The following is a 10,564-nucleotide window of genomic DNA, read 5'->3' as shown; positions in this document are numbered from 1 at the left end:
ACATCTAATCCAGTTATTCCCCAAAACTGTCTTACGAGAAAAGTGAAAAGGAATTAAATGCTGTAGTACAAAAAGATGTGGACAGTTTCTTTGAAAAAGTGAAAAAGCAACGAGAAGCGAGGGAAAACCCGGAGAAACCGTACTTCTACCTACCTCTAGATCTTCTAAGAAAGAAGGTGGACCAGAAAAAGTGGGAATCTCAAAAGACCCTGCCAAAATCGGACTACGACCGCTCTCTCACCAAGTTATTTGAGGCGGCGCAGAAAAAGACTAGACCAGGGAAAGATGTTGCACAACTCGGACAACAATCGCAACAATCAGTCCCCCGCTCTTGTCGTTCGTAATGAATATGGTTCGAACTTAGACTTAGACGTCGATTTTGAGGAGCTGGCTCGGTTTTACGAGAAAACTAGTTTGGACCTTGCCCAAGTGCTCGCTGAAGGACCAGCTGCTCCGAAAGTGGATCCTTGGAAGAAATTTGAACATCGAAAGAGTCTATACAACCCTGAGGCCTTAGGTGAACTGGGTATGCAAATGTACCTGCTAAACAAGTGGTACATGGCAGCGTGTGAACGGGGAGAGGCCTTTGTTCCTGTCAGAGTTAGAAACCAACATTACTTCCGTGGCGATGACGTTATATACGTCGAGTTTGTAGAATTACACCAACTATGCCACCTGGACTCTCTCGACAAAAGTCCCATTAGCTACTATTGTCTGTAAGTGTGATTATTTTCTACTATTAAAGTGTATATATATATAAAACTACATATATATATATATATAAATTATATATCCTCACACTATATTTTTATATATGCAGATATGAGATGACAGAACTTAGAAAGAGAAAGGATAATGATGTTGGTTTCATTGACCCAAATATCATATTCAAACACCCTAACCCCCGCCTCAATGGAAAGCTGAACTCGAGAAAAATCTCATGAGGTTCTTAGTGGACCAACAAAACAAGAACATACTCTTCCTCTACAACTTCAAATGAGTGTTAAATAATTAATATCGATCATATGGACATTTGTTCAATTATTTGCTTACTAGCTAAGCTATCTCCCATATATATATGTTGACTCTAGTTAATGTCGATCATATTTGTGTATAAAAACATATGCAACAATCACTGGATATTGATGGTCATCAATATGGCTAATAGTCGGTTGAGCATCTTAGACTCATTAAGAAAAGAGCAAACAGAGTACCAAGACATGATACATATTATCCTAGGATAATTTGGTCTCTCTAGCAACTATATATACCCCGATCTCTTAACTGCAACAATTATTAAAAGCCAAATTAATTTTTTATTTTATTGGACGCAGTGTTTAGAAAAGTTTCATTGAGGAACACCACATGAAACATTGCAAAGCGCCACTGGATGTAATCGCATACAAAGTAAGTACTAGCTACATTTATATATATATAATTCAATTAACACCATGCATGCTTTCAATTCACCGGATCTTTTTTCTCGTAAAAGTGGGTTCTGAGGCAAGAACAGGGGAACAACTACTGCGGATACTATGCTTGCGAGTTCATCATGGCGTACGCAAAAAGAACTCCTGAAGAGATCCTCAAAGTACGTTATATAAATATATTCATATATTCATAATTTCTTTTGTTGCTCATATATATAAGTAATCACGTGACCAACACATATATATATATATATATATATATATATATATATTAATACTTTTTCTTTAACTTTTATTGAAGACTCTATGGTTGAAGAAAAAAGTCATACAACGTAATCAACTGAAAGCAATTCAAGAGACCATAGCAAGATTTCTTAATGACTAGGTCATCAATCCCGTCGGCGAGTTCTACAATGACGTCAACGAAACATGGAAACTAAACCAGATGGAGTGAATTTGTTATCCCAAGGATATGATAGAATATACAATACAAGCTTTATTTGTAATATATATATATATATATATATATATATATATATATATATATATATATATATTATATGTACATAAAATAACGTACAATATATGTATATGCATGTAATATATACATTAGTTTCATACTTTAGTTTGTACAATATTCGAATATTATAAACATGTAGAATACGTATATTACTAGCAGCGTAGAATGCATATTCGAAAACCTATTCAAAAACTAAAACGAATCATCAATTGAAAATAGAAACAAAAAAAAAAGAAAACCTTTAGTCCCGGTTGGTAATACCAACCGGGACTAAAAGGCCACTCCACGTGGCCAGGCCGGGAGACCTCTTTAGTCCTCGTTGGTCTTACCAACCGTGACCTTTAGTCCCGGACGAGAAGTCAGGACTAAAGGAGAGGCCCTTTAGTCCTGAATTCGTGTTCTCGGTTGGAAAACCAAGACTGAAATGGAAAGTAAAGCCCGTTTCTGTACTAATGCAAGTAAAGCCAGCCCGGGGGAGCTGCTGTCTGTCTCTAGCTCTATCTATCCAGTCAGGGCTGGTCACTCACGCCACACGCCACGCGAACCGGCCGCTGCACTGCGCATGCACTCGCACTCAGCCCACCGGAATAAAAAAACGGAAAAGGAAAGTCTGTGGCGCCCACTTTATTAGAGCTGTTATAGATAGAGAACAGAGATACAGACGAAACTTAGAGCTGCAGTCCAAATTCGACACGGTGACGCAGCAGCTTCCTTTAAATACTGCTGACTACCGTTTTCGCCAGCCGCACCGCCCCCGTCGTCATTCCAGCGTTCTGCGGCGCCATGGACAACTGCACACATCATCCCATACCCAGCCCGAAGCTTGCTTCTCCCGCTCCCGCGCCGGCGCCACCCGCCGCCGCGCCGCAAGAAGCCACCGGCGACTCGGAGTCCGACGCCCCCGCGTCGGCCTCCACAGTAGGGGACCGTCGTCCATCGGTGGCAGCTGCCTACGCCGAGGACGACGCCGAGTCCTGCAGCGGCGCCGGTGGCGATAAAAGTCGCGTCGACGCTGCTAGCGTCGACGACGACGACGGCCGTGGCGCACACGGCGACGTGGTCGACGTGGAGGCTGACGAGAACGAAGAAGTCGACAGCAGAATGTCCGTCCCGTGGTGGCGCCGGATGGTGCAGGACGCTGCGGGTAGTGCCAGCGGTGGGGGCTGCGCGCGGCCGCAGGCGGCCGCGGCGGCGGCTGTTGTGGCCGGACCCGGCCATACGGCCGAGAGCAACAGGCTCTTCTGGGAGGCTTGCATTGCGCATGGATACTAGCTCGCTGACTCATGACTGGTAGGCAGTAGTAGCCGCCGGCCCGCCGCCCACCATGGATGGGGCATCCAGGTAGATGTAGAATTTGTAGATGTAGAAGATGGGGTCGGGGAACATTGCTTGGCCTCCTGCGATGCGTGCCATTTCATGACGTCAGGCATCTGACATCATCTTGTCTCAGACTACTTTTGCAGACTTTGTGCATGTCCACGAGTTCTTCATGAATCCAATGTTTCCCGTGAATGGAACTTAAATTAACTTTGTTACATTCTGTTGTGAATAAATTACCTGAAACATAAATTTTGTTCCTGTGAATTCAGCTCATGTTCAGGTCAGTTTATGGTGCAACGCAAATGAACATAAATGGAACGCAAAACCGGATTGACATTGAGGTCACCTGAATTTTCTCGGTACTCCCGGTCCTCCGGTCAATGCTACCGGTTTACAAGTACTAGGTATTCCCTCCGATCATAAAAACATATCATTTAGGACAATTTGTTGCTAATAAAGTTTAAAAACTAACTAATATGAACAAAAACAAATTTTGGATTCTGCAGATATATAGAACTTGCCTTCCAGTAGTTGCAGGTCCCTAAGTCACTCACTCCATAGTTGGCATATATAGGCGGCGACCTAGCCGCGTGGAGTGCCTGTTGTGGCCGCGGCGGCGGAGGGCTGGGCGGCTGCTGTTGTGGCCGGACCCGGCCATACGGCCGAGAGCAACAGGCTCTTCTGGGAGGCTTGCATTGCGCATGGATACTAGCTCGCTGACTCATGACTGGTAGGCAGTAGTAGCCGCCGGCCCGCCACCCGCCATGGATGGGGCATCCAGGTAGATATAAAATTTGTAGATGTAGAAGATGGGGTCGGGGAACATTGCTTGGCCTCCTGCGCTGCGTGCCATTTCATGACGTCAGGCATCTGACATCATCTTGTTTCAGACTGCTTTTGCAGACTTTGTGCATGTCCATGAGTTCTTCATGAATCCAATGTTTCCCGTGAATGGAACTTAAATTAACTTTGGCCTTGTTTAGATGGCAAATTTTTGCAATCTGGACACTGTAGCACGTTTCGTTTGTATTTGACAAACTTTGTCCGATCATGAACTAACTAGACTCAAAAGATTCGTCTCGTGATTTACAACCAAGCTGTGTAATTAGTTATTTTTTTATCTACATTTAATGCTCTATGCATGCGTCTAAAAATTGATGTGATGGAGAGAGAGTGAAAAAACTTGGAAGTTTGAGGTCATCTAAACAAGGCCTTTGTTCCATTCTGTTGTGAATAAATTACCTGAAACTTAAATTTTGTTCCTGTGAATTCGGCTCATGTTCAGGTCAGTTTATGGTGCAACGCAAATGAACATAAATGGAACGCAAAACCGGATTGACATTGAGGTCACCTGAATTTTCTCGGTACTCCCGGTCCTCCGGTCAATGCTACCGGTTTACAAGTACCAAGTATTCCCTCCGATCATAAAAACATATCATTTGGGACAATTCGTTGCTAATAAAGTTTAAAAACTAACTAATATGAACAAAAACAAATTTTGGATTCTGCAGATATATAGAACTTACCTTCCAGTAGTTGCAGGTCCCAAGTCACTCACTCCATAGTTGGCATATATAGACGGCGACCTAGCCGCGTGGAGTGCATGTGCCTCCTCCGTTCAGTTGACAGAATTTTGGTCGAAACTGGCTAAAAAACACTGTTCTAACTTATTTATTGTGAGAAAAAATATTATTTCGGCTGAAAAAAGAAACCGAACAAGCCGAATATAGGGTAAGCCAAATGAGGCCATTAGTCTATCCTATATAAGGTCGGCCCGCAAAAGAAAATAATGTGAGATACCCCAACCTCCTGTGACCCTTCCCGCAAGACAGAGAGAGAAGCCTTCCGTAGACGAAGGAGCAACAACGGCAGGAAAATGTAGATGAAGAAGTGGCACCAACAGGAAGGAGCAACTGCTAGAGTACAATGGCCGAAACGACCAACTGCACTTATAAGTCATGATTTATCAGCCAATGAATAATATTTTTCTCTCACACCAAATCAGCCAACAGTACTTTCAGCCATGGCTTATTAGCTAAACAAGTAAGACGACAAAGAAACACTGTGCAAATATTGTTGTTTATTTCCTCGTTGCCAAAAACCGTCCTACTACCTGGCATTTGTTGCTGCATGTCCCCGCAATGATGTATCCTTAGTAAGGCTGCATTAAATGCTTCTTACCCCGTTCTTAGCCCATTGCGGGTGCCCTAATTGCTAGACCAAATGCACACCAAATTTTTTTTTTATAATTTGAAGATCAAATAAATGTTAAGAAATATTTTTTATAACTTAATTGATATTTGTAGCGTTAATCATTCGGACATGGAAGTCTATACAAAAGAGTCATCTAGAAGGACACATGGAAGACAATGCAAAAGGAATATGCAAGGGCAGTAATGGATATGTCAGTATAGCCAAGACAACTATTGAAGGGCAACTCAAGCGGCTATAAAAGGAAAAAGCCAGGTGCATGCATTTAGTATGACGACTTTTACACACACTTCCATGAGATCAGAATTCAACCAAATTATAAAAATATTTTGACATGTATTTGGTCTTCAAATTATAAAAAACATTCAAGCATGGAAGACCATATTAAGAAGTCATCCGAAAGGCCACGTGAAAACAACCGGCACCAAAAGGCAATGCAAAAGGAATATGAAAGGGCAATAATGGATGTGCCACTATAGTCAGGACAATTATTGAAGAGCGCAACACTGTCCAGATGTCCAGACAACAACAAAGGCAAATAATTCAAAACGCTCCATAATGCTCCTCCAGCGACTATAAAAGAAGAAGCCAGGCGCATGCATTTGGTAGGAGAGAGTTAAAGTGTGTTCGGTCGCACGATTGGGGAATCGCACAACCCGGCTCCTGTTCATCTTCTACCTCACGCGTCCACCTCCGCCTTTCTCACCCACCGTCCTCGCCCAGCGGTTGCGCTGCCCACCTCCCACCCCCACCCCTTGATCCCACCCTCCTCCTCGTCATCGCCCCCGCCGCCGCCCACTGCCTCGCGGCGCGCTACGGTTTCGCTAGAGCTCCGCGGCCACAGAGCTCTAGCGAAACGCTCACAACGTCACCCTTCTTCCCCTCCCCTGCACCTCCTTTCTCAGCGAGCTCCTATCCGCCTTCGCCACCACCAGGACCCTAACGCCGCCCCGACATGGCCTGGCCGCCTTCGCCGCCACCAGGACCCTAACGCCGCCGTCACGCCGCCCCCACCGCTTGGCCAGCCTACCTCCCTGATCCCCTTCTCTTCTAAGCCCGCCGGAGTTGGGGAATTGGGCAAGGAACGTTGGCGGGCTCATCATCTCCGACGCCAGGACCTCCTCGCCGGAACCTTCTTCTTCCTCTTCCTCTCTGACGGGCGCATGGGACACCATCGCGTAATAAACTTTGCGATTCGGTACGACAATGACGACGATCTCCTTTTACACACCTATGATGCGAGAAGAAGCACTCTCCACTGTTGCTATACTTTCCACCTTTAGTCTAGTCCACCATTGTAATATAGAATAAAGAGTTGCTTGTGACCACCTTGGCTTATAAGGTAATTCCTCTAGATTTGCGTTAAGTGTTTGGGGTTTTCCGAAAGGTATGTAATTAGTTTCCATTTGAAAATCACTACTTTCTTTTAGTTCATTGATATTTTATACATGTCCTAGGCGGGCTCGTCAGCCCCTGCGGATGGTTTCTTCGTGTTTGACCTGAGGAAGTCCTTGGTCGTGAGGGCTCGAGAGTCTCGATGCCCGAGACCTCATGCCATGACGGCGTAGCAGTCATTGCTTCTCTGCTTCTGGCTGTGGTTGCCGTCCACGATGGAGAGTTGGTGGGACCTACTGTTGCAGATGCAGGTTCTGAATGTGTCATGGTGCAATCCGCTTAGTACGGCGTGGCGCACGTTCGGAGGACACGTGTCCTCGGATGCACACACCTCCGTGTGAGAGTAGACAGTTCGTAATGACATGGTGGATGACCAATCTGATGTGCACGGTTTGACCTAGGCTCCGGACTTGACCTTACGAGGCGCGATGTCGGTCGGCCGTTTGGTAACTTGCGATGACACCACGTGGCGGTGGACGGTTTCATCGCTCGTATGCACCTTGATCCACTGTATCCCATCGATGGCGAAGACGCTACTCAAGGCATGATCCTACCGCGGCATCCAAACTTCTGGCGTGGAGAGCCTATATAGGGTAGAAGCTTGCAACGGGCGTTAACCCATCGATACGGGCGAACTCATGGTTTCCCAAGTGGATGTGGCCGCCGAGGGCCATTCCGCAGGCGATTTTGTCGTGAGCCTTGGGTTTCCTTGGCGGAAGTCCTAACCATGGCTAGGGATGATAGAGGGTGCTGGCCCCCCTATGTAGGTAAACTCTAGGACGCAGCCTCTGGAGGCCATTTCTGAGAGCGTGTCTGCCATAGGCCTCGGAGTCTAAGACTCCAGAATAGAAGACCTAGTTGGGGCCAAAGGTGAATGTGGGCGTTGGCTTGTCGACGTTGGCGAACTCAGGGTTCCCATGATGGATATGGCCACCGGGGGCTGTTCCGTGGGCGAGTTCGTCAGTGGTGTGAGGAGCCATTGCTTCCTTCTCAACAAAGAAAGTGCGTGACTGACCCCTACCTGGTGCGCCAACTGTCGGTGTTTTGTCGACCGACTAATGAATTTGTATGAATGTCACGTGCTGCTATAGAAAGACGATGGTAGCATCCAAAAGACACAAGGAATTATACTGGTTCAGGCCGGAGCCCTATGACTAGTCTCAGAGAAGATCGAGTGCGTGTTCCTCGATTAAATGCTATGAAGTTCTTACAATAGGGTATGCAAGAAAGGTGAATGATGTAGAAGAGTGGAAATCTATGAGCTAGATGATCTAGAGATACTTGGAGGGGTGCCCTGGCTACCCTTATATAGAGTTCAGGGCTAGGCCATATACAAAGAGATAGGTTCTCTCGACCGAGTGGTCATGAGCCTGAGGGAAGGAAACTAGCTATCTTGACCAGCAAGGAAGTCCATCTTGTCTTGGTGTAGCGCACGTCTGGGCGTGGTTGCCGTCATGATCTTGTGCCCTCATCATAGTATGGGGTGGCGTGGTGCTGCTGTGCCAGTCATAACGGCACTGTTGGCACGATGGTGGTTCGCCAGCTGTCCTATGCGACGTGGTCTCTGTCTTGGCCTCCTGATCTCCCTGGTTCATCGTACGGGAGTTGGTAGTCTTGCTGGTCGTGGAGCCGGTGGCCACGATCTCAAGCTCTGGGTCGTGGCCTTCATTGGCTTGGACAACCTTGAAAGTCAAGGTTGTTATTGTGAGCCCTTTCCTAGAATAGGTGGGGTCATACGCTCATCCCATCGGGCCATACTTGGATGGTGGCTATCGTACCTATTGTCACCGTCTGGTGGTCCTGTCTTGTCTGTGGCGTGGCGCAGGGATGGTGCCTGCTCTGAGACGGCTATCCCCTCGGTCCTTGCGGACTGAGCAGACATGCCTGTCCTTGTCTAGACAGGTGTACCTGGTGCGGCTCGACTCCTCACCCCTTCTAGGGGTTCAAACGGAAGAGAGGTCGTGCGGCGTCGTGTGGCGTGCAGTGAAGGGGAGAGGGGGAGGTTGTGGCCGACTCCCCGTCGTAGTATTTGATCCATGTCTACACAACTTAGTTGGGCGTGGTCGCTTGGGCTTTTTGTCAGACTTAGGGCCTGTTTAGTTCCCAATTTTTTTTGCGTAGTACCCATCACATCGAATCTTGTGGCACATGCATGGAGTACTAAATGTAGACGAAATAAAACTAATTACACAGTTGGGTGAGAAATCGCGAGACAAAACTTTCGAACCTAATTAGTCTATAATTAGACATTAATTGCCAAATACAAATGAAACTGCTACAGTAGCCAAAACCCAAAAAATTTTGCATGTAAACGTGCCCTTAGCTGAGCCAAAAAAGCTCCTCCATGGTGGCTTGCTGGGAACGCGAGGGAGGGCCGTTTTAGCTAGAGTCTTTTACTTGTATGCCATTAAAAAAGATGGTCTAATCGTCTATGTCCCTAAAAAGTTCGATCTATCGTTAGTGTCCAAGCTCGAAAAACTTTTCTCTCTCACGCCATTCTATCCGCCTTCTGTTTGATTTGCGCCATTTGGCTGTCCTGACGAGTGGGGTCCGCTGTGGCAAATGACCTCAGTTGCCCCTTGCCATTGGAATTAGAGGTGGAGGCTGTGTTGACCGGTATTGACCGCTCTCACTCTCCTCATCTGGCTTGACTCCTCTGCTCCCTCCTCTATCCCATCACCGAAACCCAAACCCTAGCAGCGTTTGTGGGCAGTGGCGTCGCGCGACTGAGCGTCAACGGGCTACGGCGGCTGAGGGGAGATAAGAATCCCATCCCTGGTTGCGGCGAGGCATGGGATAATGGAGCAAGGGAGGTACCGTGGGCAACCCAGATTAGCAGCGCATGGCGGCGAACATGGCGGCGGTCGAGCACCCTTCATGGTTTCGAGACGGGTGAGTTCCTCTTCTCCTTTGCTTGCTTGTTCATGGTGATTGTGGAGAGCTAGGATTGTTGTTGCTTGCTCTTGCTAGTTTGTTTCCCCCTTTGTGATTGTTGTTGTTCATCTATAGGATAGACCCAATTAGTAGCTACAATCTAGAGTTTCGGATTATTTCTGAAAATATGCGTGGGGGGAAGTGGTATGGCGTGAGTGAAGTTGTGGATGCTGATCGTGCAAACTACAGAAATGTGGTTGAAGGTATTGTGGATAAGTATCCTAGGCGCTATGGGGATACTTACAGTGTGTTTTACTGGTGCCATGACACAAAGATGAACATCCCCCTCACTAATGACCATGACTTAGTTGAAATGTTTGCCAAAAATAAAGCTTCCAAGTGTTGTTGGATGAGTTTAGCCTACTATAAACCCAACACTGTGCCTCCTGTCATCCCTTCTTGGGATCCAATTACTGAGCAATCTATTGAACCACCCATCACTCCTTCAATGGCCACTCCTTCCATTGCCTGTCCTTTCAATGCACCTCCTAGCATTGTAGAATCAACCCAGACACAGAGCACAACATGTGCAGATGATGACATTCTGGCAAACCCAAACCCAGAGAATGAGCATATGGGTGTTGATGATGAAGGTTTGTACCTTGACCTTCCACCACCTCCAAAACCACAACAACCAACACCTCCAGAAGATCAGATCCAAACTGCCACCACTGAAAGGTGTCCAAGTCCAAAGCCAGCTAAATCTGAAACTGAGAGTGATAGTCCAAAGCCAGCTGAATTTGAAACTGAGAGT

The 10,564-nt window shown here is 46.6% G+C and overlaps 1 protein-coding gene across 1 annotated transcript; it reads left to right on the top strand.

Moving 5' to 3' along the window:
• The first annotated feature begins 2,733 nt into the window (after positions 1-2,733).
• On the top strand, positions 2,734-3,982 carry LOC136515418 (uncharacterized). Its single transcript, XM_066509010.1, has 2 exons — positions 2,734-3,150; positions 3,893-3,982. Exons 1-2 carry the CDS (start codon positions 2,734-2,736, stop codon positions 3,980-3,982), a joined length of 507 nt encoding a protein of 168 aa, XP_066365107.1.
• The last annotated feature ends 6,582 nt before the right edge of the window (positions 3,983-10,564 follow it).

Source organism: Miscanthus floridulus, chromosome 17 (genome assembly GCF_019320115.1).
Source record: "Miscanthus floridulus cultivar M001 chromosome 17, ASM1932011v1, whole genome shotgun sequence".
Taxonomy (NCBI): domain Eukaryota; kingdom Viridiplantae; phylum Streptophyta; class Magnoliopsida; order Poales; family Poaceae; genus Miscanthus; species Miscanthus floridulus.
The sequence above is the reverse complement of the archived record's forward strand: the minus strand, read 5'-3'. Positions and strand labels throughout refer to the sequence as shown.

Coding starts and splice junctions, on each gene's coding strand:
- LOC136515418 (XM_066509010.1), top strand. CDS start 2,734: ATGGACAACTGCACACATCATCCCATACCCAGCCCGAAGCTTGCTTCT. Junction 3,151..3,892: donor CGGCCGCGGCGGCGGCTGTT/GTGGCCGGACCC, acceptor GCGGCGGCGGAG/GGCTGGGCGGCTGCTGTTGT.